The 27456-nt window shown below is 39.8% G+C and overlaps 1 protein-coding gene across 1 annotated transcript; it reads right to left on the reverse strand.

Annotated features, from left to right (window-relative positions):
* On the reverse strand, nt 1-27081 carry cap2 (cyclase associated actin cytoskeleton regulatory protein 2). Its single transcript, XM_084738761.1, has 13 exons — nt 26838-27081; nt 21417-21544; nt 21206-21306; nt 18998-19075; nt 11132-11275; nt 10179-10264; nt 7450-7555; nt 3115-3307; nt 2014-2177; nt 1776-1899; nt 1592-1674; nt 1267-1410; nt 1-1149 (listed from the first exon to the last, which is right to left on the reverse strand). The coding sequence occupies exons 2-13, from the start codon at nt 21532-21534 to the stop codon at nt 1066-1068; spliced, it is 1425 nt and encodes a 474-aa protein (XP_084594887.1). The 5' UTR covers nt 21535-21544; nt 26838-27081; the 3' UTR covers nt 1-1065.
* Between the last annotated feature and the right edge of the window lie 375 nt (nt 27082-27456).

The following is a 27456-nucleotide window of genomic DNA, read 5'->3' on the forward strand; positions in this document are numbered from 1 at the left end:
TGAGGGTTTTAATTTTATTTGAAAAATGATACACAATTACATCAAATTGATTTCATGTAAATTAAAGTTTTTGACAAGTATTAGTGGCGTACACAGCCTTCTCCCTCATGCTGGTGTCACGATGTGCTACATCTTAGTACAAAACAGAGTGATGTTTTGTAAATTCTGTATAGAGACTACGGAAAGTGTTAAAGGTAACACTACTCTAAGTATGTTAAGGTGTACAAATGCAGTGTTTGTAACTCAGAAATTAGCAACCAAGTATTTAGTTAATTATTTTTGTTGATTTAATGTCTCCTGACATAGAAATGATTGATTATATGTCACATACAGTATAATGCACTAGCAAGACTGTGACATCTGCCGTTAATGCAAAAATATAGTGAACAGTGCTGCATAGACTTCACTCACTAAGTGAAACATGGACTACATGACTACCATGCACTATTATACACATTTAAAGAGGTAAGTCAGATACACTCCATCAGTTAGAAAATATACCAAATATTCCTAAACGTAACTCCAGATTTTTCTTGTCTGCTTGGCCACTGAATGTGTGCGTTTATGTAATCTTTAGCCTTTTCTGTGTAATAATGTGTTACTGATGTGGTCTGTATTATACTTCAGAGTTCATACGACAATAAATGTAGATAAAGAACAGTCATAATAATGGTAATCCAGACACAGTTAGAGAAAATATTTGGAAGATAATGAGATTTTGAAAGCAAGAAGACCTTATAAGATTACTTGTATATTCTTACATAAATGCCTTTATTGCTATGGCACAAAAATGTAAGAAAATCTAAATATGTTTGGTTGTGGGACTTAAACCTGAGCTATCCGTTTATTCTGAGGGGATGTTTCAAAGTGCTAGAGACACATCATGAAGTCACAAATACAGCAAGAATGAGTGGACCAAAGGTTAATCTGTTGCACTGCTTACATATAAAATCCCTTTTATATCTCTGGAACCCCAAAAAATCAGGTGGACGGAGAGATTTTTTTCTTTTTTTTTCTCTTTAAGTAATGATTGGTGTGCTGGTGGTGATGGTGACGAAGCATCAATCAGCCTGCGATCTCGCTAGGTTCTGTCACCAGTTTGGAGCCGTCCCAAACAGTCTTGAACTGCTCCGGTACTGGAAACTCCCTCTGCAGAACAACCAAGAACATTAAAAAAAAGAACATCAACACATTAAAGATTCAGGAAAACACTGGATTAACACACATTTAGAGTTTGTCTCCTTGTCCCCTATCTCAGACACTCACATAGTCGTCATCTCCTTGTGGGATCATGATGTTCATCTCAGAGCTCTTGGCGCTGACGATGTCACAGTTGAGGGAGTCCTTGCTCAGGTAGACCTGGCAGCCCTCTGTCTTGTTGATGGAAATGGTGGGAACTCTTCCCAACACCTGTACAAATACATCTTCAGTTACTGACAGGTGTGCGTGGCACAATTTGCACTTTAAAGGGATAATTTGATTTATTTGAAGTGGGGCTGTATGACGCTAGAATTTAATACCTGACACCTGAATGAGAATATAATAAATTATGTGTGTTTTGAAGCAAAAGTATGACTCATGTTTTTCTCACCTGTAACTGAATTGCCTTCGAGTTGATGATATCCACGATCCCGACTACATTCTCAAAAACCAAACCCAGCTTCTTACAGTTGTCTAGAGAGAGTCAATATATGTAGAGTAAGGGTAAATCATGATCAGAAGTTATGAATTTGATCTCAAAAGCCATGTGATCAGTCTGCTTTCAGGCAGCTCACCTATGATGATGGAGTTAATTTTGCCCTTAATCTGCACGGTCGAGTTGTTGCAGCTGAAGACGTAGACGACTTGTTTGAGCTCCGTCTCTTCGATCACCAGGTCGTGTTTCTGCTCAAAGTTCTCCTGCAACAACAAGGGGGCGGATTACATCAATAATCTCTGACAAGGGCTGACCTAAATCTTAAAAAAATACTTCATCTCCCTTTCCTCTGAAGAGAAAGAAAAATTTTCACATACCACTCTCCATTTCTTTCCCTCCAGCTCCAGCAGAGGGGGTCTTTTCTGAACAGCTGCTTTGGGCGACTTCACACCACCTGAGGACTTTGCTTTGGTCGGTGTTGTTTGTGAACGCAGATTAGAGTTCTTATGGGTCTTCTGGTCATCTGATACATGCTTTAGACCTACAGTTGAAAAATATGGGGATAAATTTAATGCACTTTTGTCCTTTCTAAAAAACATGAAAGAAGCAGAGGACATGACGCTTGTCTAGAGCCTCACTGCATATATTCCAATATATTTTGTCACCTGGCAAATTAATTTTGTTTTCCTTAAATAAATAATGGACATAAATTGGTGCATAAAAATCACCAGAATGAAGCAAATGAAGTGTTTGACGCTCAAAATTTCTTCCATAAACCTGTAGTTTTAGTTTGTTTTTTTCAGTTTCACATGCACAATTTACTTCTTTTCTTTCTTTTGTTCTTGTTCTTTTGGTCGTCCCCCATGTTGAAATGAAACCTACTCCCTTTTAGTTTAATTCCCTCAGCATTACCCTACTCACCTGAGAAATTTTCAATGAGCCACTAACCAAACTCAATACAATTAGTACTTTTCCAATCATCAAAAAGAAATGAAAATGTCCTGGAGAAGTCCTGGAAAATGATCTCTAGAAAAGAGTGAAAATTCTGTTTAATCCCTACATTATGATCTAATTCCTGTGGAGAACACTAACCCTCCCGCCTTTTTTGCATAAAAACAGTCAAATTTTAAAATATTTAATCAAAGAAATTTCAGAATTAGTATTATAAAACCCAACATGTTTAATCATAGGATGGAAACTCCAACTTTTGTGATTAAAACAAAACAAATATAACCAAGGACATTATCTATTTGTCATCAGTGATAGCTGCAGTATGCACAGCGCTAATGCACATGCATATTAAATAACCATTCTTAAACCTCTCTCTTCACTGTATGTCTTATTCATAATTTATTGAAATTGTGTCAGTAAAAATATATATCAACAATACATTCATACAATTTCCATTAAAGTCATTTATTCATTAAATGTGCTGTTGTACATAACAACAGAGCTTTCAGGCCCTGGAGTTAACCCACCTTTAGTGATGTCCATGCCCTGGTTGAGCTGGGCAAACAGCGCTGAGTGCTGCGCTGCCACACCGCCATCCTGAGGCTGGGAGCCTTCATCGGTGAAGACTGGAGGAGGGCCAGGGGGAGGAGGAGGAGGTGGGGGACAGGGAGCACTGGGGACGGTGGGGGCGTCAAAGAGAGAAGGAGGAGCAATGGGGCCCTGGGGGTTTGGAGAGAGTCAAATGTTAGACTTAAACTTTGCATCATGGCCTTGCCAGCTTCTCATGAGAGAAAACAGAGCTGTGACAGGTGTTCTGCGGATAACAGCTGTAGTAACACATCTGTCCAGCAGGGGGAGTATTACATAAGAAATATCTTACAGCCTAATGGCAATAATTAACGTCCTTGGACCAGTAATTGTCAGTGCTCAGGATGCACATCGAGTAGCTGTAGTGTAAGTACATGTAAATGTCTGTCAGTATCACATATTCAGTTTATGCTTTACTGTGGTGAAATATTTTCACCCATGACGCTGTGAATCATACAGCTGCACCAACTGAATGATTGGAAACATACCAGATATCTTGTGTGTTATTTTATATACACATTCCCAATCTCTCCTGGCACATTACTGTTTCTATTGATATTGCTATTTCTATTGTTTTTTTCCTAAAGGTAGGGGATATCCATTGTATAAGCCTGCAGCTTCCTGACCTGGTGCATTTCTTATTTTTTTCATTATCCAGATTTTATGCAGTTTTATACGTGTGCAAATAATAAAATAAATCCCCAAGAATATTACATTTTAGTTAGTTTGGAATATTTAGGATGTCCAAGACAATTTTAAATAAAGTTATGTGGCTTTGAACGATGTTTGACCGAGCAGTTTGAGTTTGTGGTCCTGTAATTACTGCTCTGCTTACCTCCAGTCTACCTTGATAAATAATAATGAGTGGCAGTTTTGGTTTAACTGATGAGCTGAATACAGTACAACTGCACAGCCAGCTTCTGTAGTGAGGAGAAACCGACACACACACACACAGTCTGAAGACCCTGCACAGCTGCCAGACACACACACACACACACACACACACACACACACACACACCTATCACAGGGTCTGAACCGTCACTTTACATGCTTCTGAGTACAGCTGAGACTACTTGACCTCTGACCCGAGGCACATGTGTCGTGAATATCATCGCTGAACAATGCCGACCTGTTACACTAAACAGCTCAGCGCATACCACTGGATTAGAACCAGCGTGTGTGTGTCTGTGTGTGTGTGTGTTCATGCATGGCTGTAAAACTGTCTGACTGCTTCTTTGTGTTCACGTCTGTTTGTGTATTTGTGCATTTATGGGTGTACACAAACATGTCTGTCTGAAGCAGAAAAACGTACTTTTCTGTTCGAAGCGATCTGTTTCCTTTTCTATATTTTAAGGGCTGTTTGGTCAGTTACTGGATAATTGATAACTTGTATCACTGGGGTGAAGAGTAACAATCAGAGACATTTTCTTGTGTCCGTCTTGTGCTGAAACAATTAATCAACTGACAGAAAATGAATTGGCAACTATCTGGGCTGCATGATAAAAAAGAAAAAAAAAAAATTCTAATTATTTTGACACATATTTAATTGCGATATGATTCACAACATTTTTTGTATCACAATCTTCATTTTCACTGGAAAAAAATGGGACATTTGTTGTTTATTTCCATCTGGAGAACAAGATCTGTAGGCCAAATCTGCAGGTCTACAGTTGTTCATTATAATTGTTATAAGAATTATAAGAATTGATTGGGTAATATTTCAAGCAAAAATGCCAAACTCTGGTTCCAGATTCTCGAATATGAGGTTTTCTGTTTTTCTTTGTGTTATGTCACATAAAAGTGAATATCTTTGGGTGTTTGATGGACAAAACAAGCAATCTGAAGGCTTTGTCCTGGGATTTGTAAAATTGTGATTAACACTTTGCTGACATTTTATAGGCCAGACAAGTAATTAGTTAATTAAGGAAAGTAGTTATCATTAGATTAATTGGTAATGAAAATGACTATTTGTAGCCCTGCTACAGACTGTGTTAATTACTCTTTGGTGTGAAGTCACTCCTGTTTGAACACATTTTAATAACTCACAATTAATCTGATTAGTGTGTATGTGTGTGTGTGTGTGTGTGTGTGTGTGTATGTGTGTGTGTGAGTGTGTAAAGCCACCTCCATATGTCAGACCCATGTATGTCAGAGTATAAGCGTGTCACTAAAGCCCTATCTGAGCAGCAGATGACGGCTGCGTTGAAGGGGGACCAGCCCTGCAGTTTAGGTTACGGCTCAGGCTGTGTGTGTACACAGACTCTTTGTCGGGGTTCCTCTGTGAAGAAAACCTCCATTCAAGTAAACCCTGAGGACCACCTGTTAGTACCACACACTCCCAGCCTTGTACGCACACACACTTCAGCTCTGTCGTCTGACAGCAGGGACAACAGCTGACGCACGCGGCCACTGCAGGATCTCAAGTTTCTGCACGGAGAAAACAGTTGTTGAGCATTAGCTTCACCTCAAGGTTTTAACCTCATCATTTGATGTTAAAGGAACAGTTTAACATTTTGGGAAGGAAGCTTATTCACTTTTATTTTATTTTATTTTGCTCCTGCAAGTTAGACGAGAAGACTGACACCACTCTCGTGTCTTCATGGTAAATATAAATCATTAAGACTGGAGACAGCAGGCCTGGCTCTGTCTGTAACAAAATTTGCCTACCAGAACCTCTAAAGCTCACTAATTAATTGTTTAATTCCTGTACCAGACTATTTCTTGGCTGGGACCAGTAACTTCCTGGAGTCTATGCTGGTTGCCTGGTAACTGTTCAAAGACATACTTACACCACATAATCACTCTTAAGACCTCTTAAAACTTGTCATTTTAACGCTATGTTATGTTTACATATTACCTAAGTGTTGTTAATTTGTGAGCTTTAAGGGTTCTGGTAACAAGATTTTTTTTAATGTGGACAGAGTGGTGTTAGCTGTTTGCCCCTGTTTCCAGTCTTTACACAGTAAATAAAACAGAAAAAATAAGAAAACCTCAAAAAGTAAAGGAAACAGCTGCAAAGCCTTTTTGAATTTACTCAGTGAAGAGCTAATTTGTTATGTCAGTTTAGGTTAATAAGTTCACTCAGAGTGTTATCTTAAGTTTGTCAAAGTTATCACTGTTGTCCAGATGTACTCATGTACTTAAGAAAACTTAAGGAAACTGTGTGTTATGGATTGAAAACATACCTCAGCAGCACTGCATTAAAAAAAATCTGTATTTGGGGATGTTTGTCTCCTCACTATACAAGAAAACATTCTGGGTTTTCCTGTATACCACATATATTTTGAAAGATAAATATGGTATACAGACCTATAAACTCTATATGTATATGCATGAGTTGAATAAGAACACAAAGTTTAAAGTTTATAAAATGTAATAACTTAAGTTTTCTTAACTTCAATGCATGAGTAGATCTGAACAGTAATGTTAAGTTTTGACAAACTTTTTCTTTTTCTTTTCTTTTCTTTTCTTTTCTTTGTTTTTTTTTTTTTTTTTCCAGTGATGTAATGCTAATCTATGCTAACTGTCTCCTGGTATAGCTTTATATTTGCTGTACAGACATGAAAGTGGTATTGATCTTCTCATCTAACTCTTGGCAAGAGCAAAATAAAATAAAAGCAGTGTGTAATTCCCAAAATGTGAAAGTATTCCTGTAAAAAATAAGTTGCACCGCAACATTTCTGAGAAGTGTTTTTGTGTGGGTATCAGATGCAAAAACACAGAGAAGCCTCAGTCAGTTTTTCCTCAGTGAATAAAGATGAGAAACCCCTCTAGCTAACCAGGAAAGGGGTCAAGTGTGTGTTGAAGGATTTGGTTTCGGGCCATCATAATCTCTGGGATCTACTGAGTGTGAGTGCAGAGGAGTCCCAGAGCACACATCCATAAACAGAAGTGTGTGTGGGAGTGACAGAGGTTTTGCGAGCTCTATGGAGAACCGCGGGGTGCAGCCACTGGAGAGAAGCTCATTCATTCATTCATGTTCTCTGCAGCAGTTTATGTAACCAGCTGCTCCATAACTAAAAATGGAAGTGGACGCAAAAAGTAGAAGTTAATTCAACCTCTGATACAAAAATATCAAGGCCTGCGAATGGAAACTAAATGGAAACACAGCTAAAATAATAAACAAGTTGTTACCGGAGTAATTCAATGTTTTCAGACAACTTTCGCAGAAGAAGAGGAGGTGGATGATGGCTGGAAGTGCAATCATACTTGATATTTACATTCTTAATAATAATAAAATGTCAAATAAATTAACATATATGTTGTACTCACAGTCTTGCTCCACACCAGTCCTGTAGTGTGGTGCTGTTTGATGAAGGCCTGCATCTCGGTCCAGATTGACAGGTAGGAACGCACCCAGTCTACGTGACGTCTGTCGCTGGAAGAAAATGGGATGTTGGTGAGAGGGGGGGGGCAAAGAGGTGATTTTAAAACAGAGAGGAGGATGGGGTAAGTAAGAAGTAAGGTAGGAAGGAGGGAAGGAAAGAAGTGGAAACAAAAAAGTGGATGTGAGGATGAAGTGGGTAGAAATGAGGGAAGGAATAGAATGAGGAAAATATGAAAGGTAACAAAAGAGATCTTTGCAGCTGACTTCTTAGAGCAACTTGCAACTTTTACCATTTTACCTCAACTCATGACAGTTTATATCACAATGAACCATTTGGCAAACCATTTGTGAAAATTGCATGTATTATTCCTTCCATTACAGACAAGTGCATCTCTCTATCAGTGTCTGTGTGATATGAAAATCTAATGGCAGATTCTTGAAGTTTATTTTTGGGTTGTCAGGCTTTAGAAAATCTAGCCTGTGACGAAAGACTTTGGCCAGTCACAGGTCAGTAAGATAAACGGTTGGTAGTCAGTATTTAACGACTTGGGAATGAGACTCAACAATCAACTGTCTTTCTCCAGAAGTACTTGCTGCACTTTTAACTTGTGTAATCCACTTGACATTAAGGTTATAACCTGATGTTTGGCCTGACAAAGTTCTGACAAAATGTGTCTATTTGAATATATTTTCTGTCTTGGAGTCAGGGTGCAGGCGTTTTAAAATGAAAAGAGCTGTACAGTGTTTAAAGGACCAGTGTGTAGGGCTTAGTGGCATCCAGCAGTGAGTTTGCAGGTCGAAAACACCTTGTGTCACTCCCCCTCTTCAAGCATGTAGGTGCAACTACAGAGGCTGTGAAACTTGCAAAAAATGCCAAAGGCTGTATCTAGAGCCAGTGTTTGGTTTGCTTGTTATGAGCTACTGCAGTGGTGCAACATGGTGTCCTCTGTGGGAGAGGATCCACGTCCTTTGTACATGAAAACAACTCATTATAAGGTAATAAAACACAAAGCGCCTCATGAATGAATTGTTTGCACAAATAGATTTCACCTTAAATTTAAGAACTTTTGTGACATTACTTAACACTTTCATAATTCCCGTTTGTTCTTCTTAGGTAAGAACAATATTTAAGTGCTCCAGACCACTTGTAAGTCAGTACCCAGTAAGCCAGTAATGTGAAATGTTTACACCTAAAGATGATCAGGTTACTGAGACAGATTCTTCAAAATCTGCGTGCTATTCAGCTCAACTTCAATTTAGATCAGAGAAAAAAATGATCCAATCCACCTCATCTGCAAGTACTCACCACTATCACTTTCCAGGCCTTCCAAAGAGATTTTGGTGACAGATCTGACATATCCCATTCCACTGTTTAACCAGTATTAAGACTGGAGTACTCCCAAACAGATGGACACACAGCCAGCTGTAGACACCACAGATGCCCCCCAGACTTCTACAATTAGCACCAAAGTACATCCAGTTCACATACCGCTGTTCAGCAGACCAGTTAAATCCACTGTACTCATGTGCGCATCAAGGCTCCATGTCCACATTCATTTTCCCTTCCTCAAAAGGTAAAAATCCATTAAATAAACATCCAAATAATATGTGATGCACAGAATCCTGAACACTGTGGCACGCTGGCTGGGAGGGTGAGGGTGGGTGAGTTGGTGGGAGTGCATAGCCTGGCTGCACCTGCTGCACCACGACAGAAAAACCTCTCAAAGTCTTTTTTTTAGGTATTTATTTTCCTTTTCATTTCTTCTCTTTCCTTCTTTTTTTCTGAGTGTAACTTCACCTGCGAGATGTCAGAGGCTTGTTGGTTTGTGGTTTGCACAGGGCACTTCGGTCCGCTGCCCTTATAAGGCTTTACCTGGGGCGTTTCGATATGCTAATTCAAACTTGGCTGTCTGCACACGTTTCATAAATCCCTCATAGGATTTTCGTATTTCCCTTACACTGCTTTGTTTGAGAACAAATATGAGAGAAAACTAAGAAAACATTCATGCACAAGGCCCATTAATTCTTATTTTCAGCTGAGTATACACCAATGAAAACATAGTTATGAATATTATATTCCGTTTCTGCCATATTTTGCAAATAAACCCCTGTAAATCTTACATACCGGACCTTTAAAAGTAAGAGTTTGGAATGTGCAAAATATTGACCAAAGAATGTGCAACTGTTCACAGTATGATGAACATGTGCAGAAGCGTTATTACATTCTTTCAATTACTCACAGTGAACATCAAGTCTGCAATGATCTTTGTTAAAGTAAGATTCTTGCTATGAGACAACATACTGCAAAATGACTGCTATCACTCACGTCTTAAACTGGATTTCCATTAAAAGATACTGTAGTATTGTCAAAAATGAACTTGAGTTTCACTGCAATGAATTACACAACTCAATCAAGTTAAAATGTTCTACATATTCACTTTCATATTATACAGAAATGTTTGGAAACAATGGTTGCTCAAAACTGAAAGAAAAAGTGAAAAAAAAATCTGAAACTCTAAATCTTGTGTTTGCAAAACCTGACGGCAGTAATGTAAAGTACTTATGAATTGTTATGGTTTCATAGAATAGGGGCTACTCTGGCTTTTCTAATTCCTACATCCTTCAGTGACATGTGCACTTAATGTTAAGAACTCAGTAGATACACAGTACTTACATTTCCTTGTAGTCCTTCAGCACTCTGTTGGTGTAGAAGGTGGCGGCATCATTCATCTCCTTCACATACGGACCTGGCTTCTGAGTCTGAGAGAGATAAAAGAAAAAAAATTATCAGAAACATTTATCTCACTGTCACTGGGACAAAAACACTGTGAGGTCCATCCAAACTGTTTTATAACGACTATCAGCACATTTGTCTTCATTTGAGAGTAAAAAGCAGAGGAGCTCATGGCGACATAGTAAAATGCTGTGGAGAAAAGTGCCCTCCTGACAGCAATAAACACTGACCAGAGACAGCACCAGAGGTTGTTTCTACTCAAGTGGAGAAGCTTTGATCTCTATCTAGATGTATTCATCCCCAAACTCAGAAGAAGAAAATTTGTTCTGATGGGAAGCAGAGACTAAGAAAAAGACAGATGATGTTGGAGGGAGAGAAACCTGGTGTTTATTCATACTCATCAGTCTATATATACAACACTGTTTTAGTTTTTATGTATTTAACTTGAATATCTGCATAATTGCACTTGAGGTTTTCTCATAATTGACCCTTCCTAAGTCCCGCCCATTTTGGAACTTTTCCCTTTCCTGTTTCCTGTATGCTACTTAAACATGCTATGCGCTAGGATAATCTATGCTGAAAGGAAAGTAAAATTTTAAAGATTGTTAAAAAGTGTTGCTTAGCCGGTTAGCCGGTAGTTTGCTCTCTATCAAACCTCTGGTCCTTAGCTAGCTAAGGGCCGGAGGTGTCCGCTTCAGAACATGGAGCGAGTGATCTACCAACTGAGCCACCATACTGTTATATTTTCAAGCCAATCAGTAACCTAGATTTTTTTTTAAATTAAGATCAACTGATCAGATTTTATAGTGTGTCTGTGTGAGCAAGTTTCTGTAGGATGATACGAGTGTTTTCCTGAATACGTTAGTGTGTTTGTGTATTGTATTCTTCCTCACCACAGCCACCCAGCCTAGAGCGGGGATGCTCTCGCTGACAGCTGACAGGTGGTTGAAGAAGCTGCTGCCGCGGTTTCGTTCTCGGAAGCTCTGAATCTCCTGGATGTGATCAGAAATTGGCTTCAGCAGGTCATGGAACTCCGTCTGCAGAGGAAGAAAAAGGGAGGCATCAGGTTAGGACAGCAGGAGGATGCAAGGATGCAGGAGAAAAGGAAGAAATGTTAGTGTGAGAGGAGAATGCATGGAGACCAAAGAGGTAGGGAGAGTGGTAGGGGATATTACATTTAAATCAAATCACAAAACGCCCTCCAACCAGAGTGGGTAACATCGTTTACAAGCAGACACATTCTCTTAAACATGTTTCAGATACTTTGGATTTTACAACCCCAGTGTTGTTTTCATGCCCACCCCTGCTCAGCCTGAGTAATTCCTAAACTAGGGTACAGGACAGTAACTAATTTTATTAGCCAGAGCCATTTTCCATTGGAACTTCCAGATCTCGGCTACAGTATAGCTCGCCTCCCAGCTCTCAGCTTCCCCTCCCCATCATGTCGTTCCTGCAAACATTCCTCAGTTCATGGGGAGATCCCTCTGGCCTTGTAAGGCATACCGCTCCTCCAGTGTTTACAGTTTACCTATCATGCGCCTGCACAAGCATAGATTCGGGAACGCAGTGTTTCATTTGTGAAATGCTGCTGCAGCTTTCTTGTTCTGATCTGCTATGTTAAGCATTTACTGTTAATGAGCTGTGACATACTTGTTTCTTTATTCACATGATAAGGTTTTTTAAAAAACTATGCAAATCACTGCTGTTATTGAGGTAGTTGACTGATTACAGATTGTTGACAATTTATTTAAACTGCATTGGAGTATTGGTGGACATTTCTTAGCTTCCAGCAATGTACTGCTATGGAAAGGGTCAGCAGCAAAACATAACTAAATCACCTAAAAAAATCAATATCAGTTTAGGAGTGAATATTTTCACCAATTTTTCTTGCTTTCAGACAATCTATTATGATGGAAAATTGTTGTATATAAGCCTAATATTGCTCTCTTCAAACAAACCAGACTCAACTGGGGAAAACAATAATTTTGCCTTGCAGAACACAGATGTTCCTCATCTACCACTGCTTTGATTGGTTCATTTGTTTGTGTAATTATATGGCTTTGGTGAATTCAAACTAACTCTTTAGACCCTTAGGCAACACAATAACACAAACAAACTAACCAATCGAGACAACTGCAGATGAGCAACTCTGTTTTCTACAATCTAAAATGACTGTTTTTGCCAGTGGAGTCTGGTGACTTTGGAAACAGTGCTATTTGGCATGTATGATGGCATTTTCCCATCAGAAAAGGCTGTCAGAAAGCAAAGCAAAGCAGTGAATATAGTCTAAATATTTTTAAGTGGCTAAAACATTTTTGCTGTTGACCCTGTCCACAGCAGTTTATTGCTTAGCTTCCCACACCAGGGCACTATCCCTTTAATATATGTAAAGTAGATGGAGTTGTGAGGTGATGCTGTATATGAAAATTCATGGACATCTGCTTCTGTAATTCTCTGCTTGCGTGCAAAGGAGCAATAAAAACAAAAGTAAGCTTTCACCTTTTTTCAAACAAATTCTTCCCTCAATCAGCTGCACATGATCTCCATAAGCTGAGATAGACGCTGCTTTCTCTGCTCCTCCATCTTCTCACTAAATCCAGCTAATATCTGTGTGCAAGCAGCTTTGAAGCAATATATCTCCTCTGCACAGATACCGCGCTGCAAATGGGGATGTACTATGTTTGCTGAGTAGTAATGTAATGCAAATCTGAACGTAGACCATGAACAAAACTAGGTGTTTGGAACATTTCTCTATTGTTATTCAGTTTATCCTTTCAGCTTCTGTTTCTCTATTCACCCAGTTCCATTCTTCTTTTCTTTTTCAAGTAATCAGTTAAAATGTTGAAAATGCCCATCATGGTTTTCCACAGCCCAAACAGATGTCTTTAAATGCCTGACCAACAGTCCAAAACCCCAAAAAATATTAAGTTAACTATAATATACAAACCAGGAAAGAACTAAATGCTTGGAAACAACAACAACAACAACAACAAATTGATTATCAGAATAGTTGCAAATTCAACCAATCAGTTAATCAACAGATGGTTTCATCTCTACAAGGGCACAGTCTCCTACAATTGACTGTGTCCATTAGAGATGTCTGGCACCTTTCTAAATTTCACAACGTCAACACCAGCATCATCATGGTTCCCACTGAAGGCATGACTTGTATTGTGTGTGAGTCAAAGCATGGACTTCCCCTCACTCAATCACGCTGCACAGTGATGAGAAAGAGACAGATATATGGGCTGAGACAGAGCAGAGAGGAGAAGTAGAAGGTGCAGACAGAACCTACTCAAAAAGAAATGGTTTGCTGTATTCCCAAATGCACTGTAACCTGTAAATGTCCTGGCAAATTTACATGTCGGCATCAAGTCAGAACAGCAGCGAGAGTCAATTTTTCCATGTTAGACTATGAAGCTATTTGCCAACAAAAACAGCATACATTCCTATTGAAAGCACAAATAAATCTTAAGAACTCCTTTCTTATATATGGCTGAATTATACAGAGCACCTCTCAGCAGGTCCGTGTGCTGGTTGAGAGTCGACTATCTTGTACCCTTTCGTGCACAAGTATCTTACAGGAAAATCAAACCAGAAACACAAGCAACAGGCAAACATACTGTTGTGAAATGTGATGTTGTTAGTTTCATTAGCTTAGCTTAGCTTCATTAGCTACATTAGCTTATTGCAGTGGAGCTTCTTCCACTAAATGTGACTGACGGCACTGTTGTCAGCTCAGGGTTCAACATCTTGGGAAACAGGCTTATTTGCTTTCTCAAAGAGTTAGAGGATTGATACCACTTTCATGTCTGTATGTTAAATATGAAGTTACATTAAGCAGCTTGTTAGCCTGGCCTAGCATAAGGACTAGAAACAGGGGGAAACAGTGTTAACACATCTGAAACGAAAGCTCACTATACATTATTTGTTTGTTTAGTCGGTGCAAAGTTGTAGTTTATAGGGGGATGCAAGCCAGACTTAGCTAACATTTGGACAGAACCAGGTTGGCTGTTTAGCACAGCTTCAAGGTTTTAAGCTAGTTTAAGCTAATCATGTACTGGTTTAGCTTCATGTTTATCGCACAAACATGAAAGAGGCATCAATTTTCTCATTTCACTCTCAAAAAGAAAGTCATACCAATTTCCCCAAATGTCAAACTTAAAAATTTTAGGAAAGACAATTAAAACCATAGAAACATGATGTGATAACTTTTGATGAACTGTTGCAGATCGATGTTTGCTGAACTTTTTAAATCAATAAATGGTGCTAATGTAGGCACATTGAATACTGAACTGAATGAATAGTTCACATTTTTGAGGAATGTTCTATTTGCTTTCTTGCCAAGAGTTAGATGAGAGGAGCGATAATATCTGTATGCTAAGTTTATACAAACCTAGAGCAAGTAGCTGGTTGGCTTAGTATAAAGATTGGAAACAGGCTCTGTCCAAGGATAAAAAAAAATATGCCTACCATCAACTAGAAAGTTCACTACTACAAAATCGCTAACATTTGGGTATAGAAAACTTAGTTTAATGTAGCTTGTCAAGAGTTAAATGAGAAGTTTGTTGCCATTCTTGTGTTTCCGTGTTAAATATAAAGTAGCAAGTTAACCTGCGGGGCAAAGCACAAAGACTGGACACTGGGAAGAAGATGATGGTAACAAAACCCAACTTCTAGCACCTCTAAAGCTCACGTCATTTGTCATTGTTGTAGGCCTGAAATTATTCTTAACGATCTCCAGCTGTAAGAATCTGTAGCCCACACATTGAATGAGAAAAAAGTTTTATTTCATCTACTAAAGCGTGCATCCTGAGCAGCTAAACTCCTTCTTCCTTCCTCTTATTCTATATTTTGCTGGTGGCCAGTCCAGAGTCTCACTAGGCTAGCTATGGATGTCAAATCCAACATAAGAAAAGTGGAAAAACAGACAATCTAAAAGTTGCAGTTTCAGACAGAAATGGTAAAAATGGCTCTTTTGATAGTAAAGGTTGCAGACCCCATTAGCACAAACACTGCAGGCAGTTTCATATTTACTGTAAATGTATGAAAAGGTTATTGATCTTCAGAGCAAAACTTAATTAGAGTCACTGAAGCAGCTCTTTAAAGTCATGGCGTTATGAAATGTGGCCTAATTGCTTGCTGATGTGCCTTTGAACTACACAGCAATCATAATCGTGTGATTCATAATTTCCACGACCCCTCAGGCAGATCTCAGTCTACCAAACAAATATCTCAAATCAAATGTACATATGACTCCGTGGATAATTGAGGCAGACAGACAGACAGACAGAAAGAGGACGAGCTGAGAAAAGGATCAAAAACGTCAGCTCACATTATTTGATGTGCAGCGAATGTGCTCACTGCGTTACAATAGCACAGCATCCGAGCCTTGACTTTCTGTACAAGCAGTGGATCAAAGGCAGAGAGTGGAGGGCGACAACGGGACAACAGCGGTAGGAGGGTTTTTTAAAACTGTGAGAGTCGACAAAGTGTGTGTGTGAAACTGCCAGAACCAACGAGACAGACACGACAACACAAACTCAAGTTAACAGGCCAACTTGAGGTCACATGAGAGTGAGAGAGAGTGAGAGAGAGAGAGAGGCTTACTTTCTTTTTCTCTCTCTCTTTGTCTCACACTTTATCTGACTCTCTCTCTCTCACACACACACACTCTTTCACACACACACAAACACACACACTGACAACAGGCTCAAATATAGAACATGCCCATAAAAAGTCAGAGTACAACAGGGCTGTGTTGCAGAGAAAGGCCAGAAGTTTGTAAGCTCTGCGTGGTTGTGTGTGTGTGTGTGTGTGTGTGTGTGTGTGTGTGTGTGTGTGTGTGTGTGTAGCACTGGCCAGAGTCACACACACTTTTCTTCCTCTGCCTGATCTGTATTGAGGACAACAGATATACGTGAATGAGTCTGGTCAACAGATGTGTGTGTTTGTTAAATTTTTTTTAGGAGAGGGGTTTGTACTGGTGTTGTACCGTGTGTGTGCATTAAAGGGTTTCGGGGTCATGTTTTAGATTAAACCGACGTCCCAACCTTGTTAAGCTACAGTAGCTTAGGCCCCACTAGCCTCAGCTTGACAACACTTTTTCTCATAGAGAGTTTCTTTAATCAGCCTTTTACAAAATCTGAAACATGACACTGGATGCACATCTGTAAGATGCAAACAGGAAGCTTGTCAATCCAAAATCACATGAAAACTGTGTAAAACTTGTGGCATGTTTCTATGAATGCTATGAGATTGATAGTTGTATTATCTTAAAGGGTGAGTCAATTACTTATCTTTTTTTGTTTTAGTTTTTTATATCACTCTGTAGCGATCCTTATGCACAAATCATTTTTACAAGCCTTTCTAAAAACAATTTCCTATATGACCTGACAGGCTTTTGCATGATGACACTGCTACATGTAAACAACCTACGGCTGAAGGAGGGGAGAGCATCAGCGCAGAAAAACCTTAAAAAGAACACAGTCAGTTAATCTCTAAAATTTTTTATAGAGTATAGTTGTGTTATCAGATATGCAAGCTATTTTATGTCTAAAGCCAAGTCATAAGTTTAAGTGTCGAGCAAACTACCAGACAAGCTACTAGTCTTGCAGCTTGCATTGCTGAAAAACCCGAATGCTGACAATTAAAACCACATCACATCTAAATATTTTAAACTTGTTAGTGGTGTTTTTGTTACAGCTAAGACAAATTCCTTCCTATGCACAGGCCTAAAACTTAAAGACCCCCTCAAGTGAAAATCACAATTTAAACCTTGTTAATATGTCCATGTGGTGTTTTTCATGCATTACAAGACAGACAGACAAGACATAAGATATTTTATATTGTTTAAAACACAACTGCAGGTGGACTACACATTTTGTTTTATATATTTCAGACTTAACAAAGTAAAATCTTGAAAAAACTAGAATGTTTTTGCTTTTGATGTCTCAAATCATGTATTTAGGGAGTCAAATCCCATAGTAGTCAAGTCCAAGTTACATCTAAAGTCCTCATTTCTGTTTAGAAAATGAACAGAAAACCCTGCTATTAATTAGTTCTACCAGAGACGAAAAAAAGTTACAAACTTGAAAAGTGGACAAGACTTCATGGGAGTTCATGTAATTTCTTTTTGTCCTTTTTTCTGTTTAGTTTTGTGTTTACCCATTTGACTGAATTTCATCTCTTCTTCCCTTATACGTGACCCCACCCCTCTCCTGGGTCTGTCCCTCGCTCTAAAACCCCCTCACTCTTTCCTTGTTTGCATTTCTGACAATCACTGAGCACTCTTTTCACCGCCTCTCCACCAATGACCTGACAGATAGGGACTAATCATTTCCTGGTGGGCTCTGCAGACGCTGTAACACACACACACACACACACACACAACAGAAGGCCAATGGGATGATATCATATCAGCTCTCTCACACACACAGACAGCCTTCTCTCCCACCCCCCTTTCTCTATACGTGAACATGTTGGGAATGTGTTGTATTAGCGTTTTCTTAGTCAAAGAGCGGCGTAATCCCTCTGTGAACAGGCCGGCCTGCCGGGGAACACAGGAGGGGAGGACACAGACAGACACACAACCCTGACATACAGTTCATGTCTGTGTCCAACTGCTGTGAAAATTATCTGATGCAATTTGTAACTGAATGTCATGAGAGCTGCACTGTGCATCACCTGCTGCACATAACTGAAAGGTTTTTGTGCAAGCTGCAGCCAATCACAGTTACGAGATCAAGTCACATGATACAATTATAATGGCATGATGGTTGGCACACATGATTTCTGTTGCCAATAATAAAGCATTAAATAACTGAAACAGTTGTTTTAGGAGGCATTTTGCATCTTTATTGATGAGTCAACAGGAAATAACATGCAACAAAAGTCCCGAGCCAGACTTGAACCATATCTGATCAGCTTTGTAGCCCCTACAGTTATAGTTTTGCAGTCTTGCTCAGGTTCCAGAGGTAAAGGGAGAGCATCTGGAATAACTGGCATAATGATAAATTTTCTTAGCTAGTTTCAACACTGAAGGCTAAAAAGCTGAGATGATCAAGTGAATGAAATTTCTGTAGACAAAGTGGTTTACAACCTTCTAGATTTTTTATTTTACTTCTAAATACTTGTTAGATTTTCCATCTATTCCAATTAATATACTCCTCTTTATTACCATTTGCTTAAGAAGGTAGAGCATTCTTGTTTTGCTTGCTCTTGTTTATTTCTTGTATTGTGTCAATGCAGCAATTTTGTGTGGAGTTTTACTGCATATTATATGACTGTTAAAGGCTGTATTTCATGGTCTTACAAATTTAAATAGAAATATTGTGGAAAAAATACATGCAAGATATTTGAGTTATGTTTGGAACACATCTGGGGCATTATCATTATTATGTTATTGAAGCTTTTGATGTAAGCATTTGAGAAATGGTTTGTCTGTAGCTATTAACTTCTGCAAATTTGCTTTTATTCATTATGAATTATTTTATCAAAGGGTCTAGCCCCTTTTTCAATGCAATTGCAATGCAAGGAGTAACTGCACACTGCCATGCATGTTATGTGTAGCTATGACCAGTGCTGTTGCGTTACGGCTGCAGTGTACTGTCTGTGTCGCTGTGTGCATGACATGAACTATTGTGTGCTGCATGTGTGTAAATTTGACCAGCACAGAACTGGATATATTTCCACTGATCGGCCAGTCACCGGTCATGGCAGATCAGTCTGAAACTTGGCTTGGTTTCAATAGGTTGTACCTGTGCAGGTTCCTGGTGGCTGGCAGCCATCTTGAGGAAAGTTCTTTGAGTCTGCAGGGCCTTGTTCACCATCTCTGCCTGTCGATAACAAAGAATCAAAGTCAGATAGTTTAGGATTATGATAAATGACACATTTTACAGGATGTTATCACCAGCATGCTAATAAATTGTTTACAGTGAATAAAGACAATGTTAAGAGTGGCCATTCTTTCATTGTCTTTTGTTTACACTTCATCATGTTCTCTCATGCCTCTGGAAATCCGTCTGTCTTTGACATAAAAAAAAAAAAAAGTATAGTAACACACACACACACACACACACACACACACACACACACACACACACACACACACACACGGTTTGAGTCTGGGTTAGTCCCAGCCAGCTGTGTCCTGTGTGTGCCTGAGACCTCCAGTTGCGGGCCAAGGGAACCACCAGGGAGTCTTTGTCCATAAAAGGAGCTCTACAAACTTAAAGAAAGTACCCCCGGCTCTCGCTCACATACTCCCCCTCCTCCTCCTCACTCCGTTCACTGATGGGAGACAATAAAAGAGGTCTTCTTTCAAGGTAGAGAGGAAGAAACACAAGCACTCCTTTTATACATTTCTCTTTCTGCTCTTCTGATGAGGAGCACTCTTTGCTGTCTTGGATTTGTTCCGAGGACATAACACGGCTATTATTGCCAACCAGTTTACCACAAAACACTCTTACAGTCCTGGCGGGAGCATAGGTCATTACCAAATAGGAAACGGTACTTCACCAGCGGTTTGATATATGACTGTAAGGTCAAAGTTCAATCATACTCCCATCCTTGGCTTTGTAGGGGAGAGGAAACCTTTTCAGTCACACACACATAAACACACTATTGCACTACTCACTATCCTTCAGCTCTCCAGAGTCATGCATATCTTGGTGGGATCTAAAGTAGGACCATCCATCTTTGAAAACGTATCAAATAAAGGTTGGCACAGGCAGCACTAGTTGGTCCGCTGGTATCCATTGTTGCTCTCTTTAGGGAAGAGCTTCATTACTTACAATCTGCCTTCAGACTAAAGTCCCACAAAACACACAGAGTTTCTTGTTATTTGTTAAGATAAACATTAACTTATGATTTCTCAAGACTGAGGGCAACATCTGAATCTTGAGGAGAGTTTAATGAAATAAGAACAAGCTTTCGCTTTGGAAGAAGATCAATGTAGCATTAGTTTTAGTATTGCACTTTTATTGCAGCTGTGGTCACATCTGTGTGCTTTAGAATGAGTGTGTGTTTGTCTGATTTATCATCGGCGCCCAACATTTATGTGGAATGTGGAATCTGCAGCCGTGGGTTTGACTCCTGCAAAGGTAACGACCCTTTGCTGCATGTCATCCCCCCACTCTCCCTGTCTTCACCTGTCTCCACTTCAGCTGTCTTGTCTAATAGAGGAATAAAAGGTGTTCCTGTGTTAGTCAGCTAAATTGGCACTTAGTCATCAAAACATTGCGAGCCCCTGTAATATGTAATGCATTATGTATAATAATAATGCCCTGAACCAGGCACAATGAAATCAGAGGTTCTTCAACCAAAATATATAAATGCTGTTCTCTGTATTTATCTAATATAGTAAACTACTGTGACACTGGATATGAAACTGGTTTGATTTGTAATTTCCAAGGTCAATAAAGAACCTTGTAGTGTAGTAAATAATATTGTGTTTATCTTGTCTTTACTATGAAGTGTTATCCAGTCATTTACTGCATTTTATTTAGATTAGTGTCTTTTGGGGAGAATAATCTGCACATAAAATCACATTAATGGTCCAGTGTGCAAAATTTATAGGGGTTTATTGGCAGAATGTGGCAGAAATTAAGTTCATGAGTTTGGCTCCAACTACGAATTTAGGATTTTGCACAAGTTTTGTGGCCACCGTGTGTTGTCCTACACACTTGGAAAGAGAGACAGAGGTGTTTGCAATCTGCAAGCTCACTGCCCTCACTGATTTTTTAGCCCTCAGTGGCATTTGGTATCTTCTTCTGAGGCCTTGTATGTTGTATTAGGAGGCAATACCCAGGGCAAAAAAGTGGACAAATCACTCGCTGCTGCTCGTAAAGCTGGAACTTTTACAAAGATTTCTGTACTAACTAAAGTGACTCATGAGTCTATCAGCATTTTGATTAACTCTAAGACTGTTTAGAGACATTTTAGTGAATGAATTAAACACAACTTACATGTTTCTCCACGTCGTTTCCAATAGCTTGGCTGTTGTTCAAGTAGTCTGACACTGGACCTTTCAGTAGGACGTCAAAGGCCTCGACACACTGAGACAAACCTGGAAACACAGGGACAAATCGCAACCTTAAGAATATTATATGATCGAATAGAATACATCTGTTTTGCTCTCAAACCTCTGATTTGAGTATTATTGAAGCAGAGACTTGCCTCCATCGATGCCGTTAGCGCAGCCTCCGTTGGCCATGCCGCTGGACGGCTGCATGGTGACAGACATCTTCTCCAGGCGAGTCACAGCTCGCTCCAGCCGCTCCATTAACCCTTCCATGGTGACAAACCTGAAACAAAAGCAGGAATGGTTTCTTCAGCTGTACAGTGACCTTTCTGATCTTAGTTTAGTTTTGTGATAGAACACTTTATTTCACTTTATTGATTCCAGAAGAAAACTGCACGGTGGTGAGAGATGAGAACTGGGTCCTGAGTGGCAGAATATCCAACTTTCCCACCCTGCTGCTGCTCCCTGTTTTCAAAAGGCTGGCCCATGTCATTACAGAGTGAAACTAAATGTAACTAATGCAGTGGCTACAGTTTATATGAACACAGTCTCTGTTTGAGCTGCCTGGCCCTCTGCCACAGCCAGTCACAACCTCATGAACATATCGCACAATTGGATTAAGTTTGGACAGAGACCGGAGCCAGGCTGAGAGAGAAGTTAACAGAATTTAGTGCAGTACGAAAAATGAAAGAAACGCTGGGAAAATACCTGATGACATATACAGTATCTTCAGATACAAACAAAAAGAAGACACGCTGTCTTGTTTCAGCCTCTGGAGAGCCACAGTGTAGAAAATAAAATGAAATAAATAATCACTTGAATATATACAGACAAAATATATAACCAAAAACTTGTGAGAGAATCCAATAAACTTTTAAAGCTAAAGAATTTTTTGCAGGAAAAATGTTCAGTAGTTTTTACCGTGGAGTATCTGACTGGCTGTTGAATATTTAAACAGTCAGTCACATACTTGGCTCTGCCCTGTTTGCCTTGACTGAAAGACAACGAGCTTCTGATGAAATAAAACAGTTATTGGGAAAAATGGTGTGTGTGTGTGTGTGTGTGCGTGTGTGTGTGTGTGCGTGTGTGCGTGTGTGTGTGTGTGTGTGTGTGTGTGCGCCTGTGAGTCTGAGTGTCCATTCTGTCTGCAGCTTATCTGCCTAACATTTTTTGTGCACATTTATGACTGTATGCTCAGGGACGTCTCATGGTTACGGTGATTCACAGTTTTTGAAAAACCATGAAAACCATACTTCACTGACTGCGCCATTTTAAACCGATGGCTGACTTTTCACTCCTCTTTAGTCCCTAGTGGGGACTTCAAGTCGTTAACAACTGCTAGGCTAAAAACAAGGCTAACCTCCTAGGGTTGGTCTGTTGTGAGCCACATTTAGAAAAAAGTTTTGTCTCATCTTAAATCAGAGAATCTGCAGATTAATTCCATACCTGACATGTTGTGATTCACTAAAGTTAGGCATGATATGAGATCAATAAATCAGCATTTTTGGGATCTTTGTAAGGTTGCTGCTACGCGTCTGAGCGGTTGCCATATTTGAGAGGTCAAGATAGGCTAGTAAACAAATACAAATTGTATTGAGAGATATGAACTTGACAACAAAATCGACTGTTACCCACTTAACTGTTAACTGATTTTCATGAAATTTGGTTGGTTGGAGTTACTGTTGAGGAAACAGTGACCTCAGTGACCCTGGATATTCCCATGATGACATTCCCACATGATAGCACAAGTACCTCATTTAGAGATGAGGCGCTCCGGGAAAGATGCTCAAGTAAATGTTCTGCCACAGAACAAATGTAACAAATATGACACCCTTATGACATTCAGCTGAAATGTGCAGACAGAACTGAGAAGGTTATATTACTGCCATGAGGTAATCAAACCTCCAGCTGTAATCGAACGCCACTGAAACACACTGAAGATAGCTGTACAGAACATATTGTCTCTCCGTCCTTAACACTGACCAGCCATATGCATCACCATGAGGCAATGCAGGCCTGTTTCCAACACTTAATAGTCAACAGAGTGGAATTCAATCCAGCAAACCACTGCATGTTTACGCAAACCACTGCCAGGTAACACACACTTCCTAATCTGACACTTGCTACTTTCATGTCCCAACACACCATCCAATATGAGTTATGATCGTTTTTATTTGTTTTCTATAAAAAACACCAGCGGGCTCTGCATTGATATCGCAGTTATGTAGACTGGATTGTGTCCCCAGTCTGTAATCTTTGTAAATTATGTCAGTAATTATGTGCTGTGAGCTGCAAACGCGTCCTGATGGGCGTCATCAAGTCATCTCTCTGGAGAAAGCTCTCAGCTCTGCCACATGCCTGTCGCAGCACTCAGCTGCTATTTATTTCTGTTCCCTGGATCACAACAGCTCTGAGGCAAGACCTGAATCCTGGAGAGCTCAATGTAGGTTGACCATGTGCAACAAGTGACATATGAAGCATCGTACCACTGATTTTTAGGCCCTGTTTAGAAGAGTTATAGTTTGTTTTTATTTCTGGGTCATGCTGATCTGAGTCAAATATTTGGCCTGCTTCACACATTTATCAAAGCAAAAGAAAAACACACAAAAACCACATAATCTTGTGTGACATGTTTGTGTGAATAACAGAATAAATGTTGCAAACCAAACATTTATCTCTTCATCTTCCAACTACATTGTAACTAAAGACTTTATTCATGGCTAATAAATAATTTAATAATGCTTTATAGAGCAATTATGAACATCAATAAGAAAAAACACTGAGGTTGCCAGATTGTGGACAATCCTCTTAGGTTGGTGTTTATTCTTCTGGAGCATGACACCAGTGATTACTGAATCTTTAATTCACAACTTATGAACATACATACAGTATAAGATCTAACATGTAAACACACCTAAAAGTGATGTCACAGAGTCCTGGAGTACGCCTGTACATCACTGCAGCAAGGTGAGATGTTAAGTTACCTGAGGCTGGTAAAAAGATTTCTTTCAGTAAAGGTAGTTTTTAAAGATGTCACCCCGGGCTCTGAGAAATCATGAGGGGCACTTTTGTGGTACATTTTGTGATGTTTTATAGACAAAACGATTAATTTATTTATTGAGAATATAATCAGCATATTAGTCAACAATGAAAATAATAATTTGTTACACAATGGTTGAAGATTTAAATTCCATACTTTACACAGGGGGCAAACAACTGTATTTACCTAACTCCAAAACACTTCACTTAATCACTGTCTTGCTCTATAATAATGTCAAGATTTGTTTAAAAACCATGAGACAGAAACAGCCAGCGTCTGCTCTGACTGTACTGTCAACCAGCCAAACTCTCCATGGCAATGCAAACACACAGCCAGCGATGCTCATTTTTCGCTTTTCATGTACATCAGAGAGACTGAATGGGAAACTGCAAGTGGCACAAGGACTGTAAAACACCAGACAAACAACAAACTATTGCTGTCAGTAGAATTCATCTAAGGATCATTTCCAGCAGACATCAGCTGCCTGTAAATGAACACATTCCTCCCTCTGTTCTTGCAGACAGGTGGGCAACAGTGTCTCCACATAAAGACCCCGACCAACAGCTGAGAAAGCACACATGTTCCTGCAGTGGAAAGATATTACTGCCTTCACCCTGACCTGCATGTGCTCTTGAACCCTCTGGCCTGGTATCTGATCTTTGGGGCTATATTGGGCCACAGCCTGCTGTGTGCTGCTATGGGCCCACTGTAAGATACGGTACTGTAGGCCTCCATGCCCTGCCCTGAACTGTACTGAAAGATAAAGAAAATCTTTGTAAAGTCAAAAGATAAATGTGTTACTGGTATTGTGTTTACACTAGAGGTGCTACATCTGTTCATACAGGAAGCTGTGATATCATCAGTGTTAGTGAAAGTCTTGGGATTTGTCTCCAATTTGAAAAAAACTGCTATGACTTCTCCAGTTTTTGTTGTTGATTTGAGTAAAGCTGAAAGTAAACATAAGGATTTAACTGAACTGGAATAAAAAGAGCTTTAGTTTTACACTAACTGTGCCTATCTTGGAGACACCTCACTTCACCTTTCCCTTCCAAATCTGAAGGAGAGCCTACAGTGGCCACGAAACTCGTGAAAAACCTGACAGGCCATATTTAGAGTATAAAGAGCATCAGGGAGCTGTTGCATCATGTAGCTCTGCCATCTTCTCTACTGTATGCTTATGTCTCTCTCTGTGGTTTTAATATTTGTGGGCATAATTGTCGGGGGCAAAAATAGCTATATATACCTGTTAGCAGTGTATGTGGGTGTGTTTTTGTGTGCTTCAGCGAGAGGTGCCACAGATTTAGAGGTGCGTCAGAGAGAACATTTCTGTCATATTCTGCCAATAAATCAGTGTAAATCTTACAAAATGAACTGTCAATTACGAGATTAATATAACCTGGGCCTAATAATTAAGGTTTAGAGCATTTGAATTATACCTGAGGCTACCAACAGGTGTCACTGTGTTTAGAGACTTATGAGAGGCAGTTAATGTAATCAGTGATGAAACGGTATCGCCTTAAGGTCCATTGAGTAGCCTAGTTGTTCTGGAACTTTTGATCACATGATCTACATCAGAAGATAAGTTAATTTTGTTGGCACTCATTTTTTTCTGACCACATGGGGAGTTTCTGACCACACTGGCTTCCAAGTTTAATTAAAAAACGTACACGACCAATGTGTAGGATTTAGTGGCGTCCAGCAGTAAGTTTGCAAATTGCAAACATATCTTCAAGCCTGTTGAGGAACCTATGGTGACCTTGAATGCATTTGGTTTGTCTGTTCTGGGTTCTACATGGCAGTTCAACATGACTGACTCCGCGCCCTTTAACAGCTCATTCTAACGTAATGAAAACACAGTAATTCTTATTTTCAGTTGATTAATAAGAAACACTAATGAAAATTTAAAAAATAGATATGAATATTTAAATAATTTTCTACCATAATCTGTCAATAAATCCAGATAAATTTTACACATTGGACCTTTAATTTAAGGTTGGCTTTTTAGCCATAAGATGTGATATAACTAAAAGTACTGGAATTTAGTCAAAAATTCAAGTTTTGAAATACAAAAAAAATAAAAAAATAAAAAAAAATAAACAGCCTGTAATCTACAATCTATGACATTAATTAATTTGCTTTTTGAAACTGATACTGGCTGATTACAGGTGCTCATCTCAGGTCAGAGATGATCGCGCACGCTCCTTCCAAAACATGACATGGCACTGGCACGCTGACAGCACTTTCACCGCCCCTCAAATCTGATGCTTCATGCTCCACGACACGATATCACCCTCACTCCAAAACACAAAGGAGATAAAGGAAAAAATCAGTATAGAAACAAAACAGTGTGCTCGTTTACTGCGCCATAAGGAGCCATGGCGCGCAGGAGGCAGGTGAAGATGACTGTGTTTGGACATTTCTGCGCACACATCTCTGTCGGACACCCCCACTGCAGGACACTCTCTCTCCGCCCCACCCCGAAAATTAACTAAATTTGACATTCAGTGAGAAACTCATCAGTACAGAAACAACTCACCTCCCCTCTGTGGTCCGCTGTGAGTTTCTGTCGGGATGTTTTGTTGGGATTGTCAATAAAATCCCTGGACGAGTTCGTGTCTGTGTGCTGCGGTGCGTCCCCTCCTGCCTCCTGCCCTGTCCGTCACTCAGCTGCGCACAGGACCAGACTCTCCTCTTCCGGGATGTCCTAATTAAGCAACACGGTGAACCTGAGAGCCACACAGGCTGCACAGACCAGGACCATGACTCAGAGCCGCAGTATCTCCTCTGGGGCCGGCGGGCTGCTACCTCGCCGGCAACATGGCAGCTTCAGAGAGCTCTGCTAAAAATAAACCAGTGTTAGACGCTGTGGCAATGTCTGCACGGGTCTGTCCTCAGGGAGTGGACCTGTAGGCTACTTCCAGGAGAGGCATCATCATCCTCATAGGGAACATAGGAGTGAGGGTTTGACCCCAACTTGGAAATCCCCCCTTGGAGATCATTCCTGATTTAAACCCAAGGTAGGCTCTACACCCTGGATGGTGAGAGCCCGTAAATCAACAGGTACACAATTAAATAATACCTGCACAATCCAACAACGAGATACTGCGTCAAATTACTGCTGTGCCCTCATTAAGTTCTGAGACTTATAATGGATA

This window comes from Lutjanus erythropterus, chromosome 16 (assembly GCF_056507025.1).
Source record: "Lutjanus erythropterus isolate fLutEry1 chromosome 16, fLutEry1.hap2, whole genome shotgun sequence".
Taxonomy (NCBI): Eukaryota; Metazoa; Chordata; class Actinopteri; order Lutjaniformes; family Lutjanidae; genus Lutjanus; species Lutjanus erythropterus.

What these genes read in the sequence shown, in the direction of transcription:
- cap2 (XM_084738761.1), bottom strand. Translation starts at nt 21,534, where the DNA reads ATGGAAGGGTTAATGGAGCGGCTGGAGCGAGCTGTGACTCGCCTGGAG. An exon ending in GAAACGACGTGGAGAAACAT is followed by an intron (nt 19,076 to 21,205) that starts GTAAGTTGTGTT and finishes TGTTATCGACAG; the next exon opens with GCAGAGATGGTGAACAAGGC. An exon ending in CGAAGGCAATTCAGTTACAG is followed by an intron (nt 1,411 to 1,591) that starts GTGAGAAAAACA and finishes GTATTTGTACAG; the next exon opens with GTGTTGGGAAGAGTTCCCAC.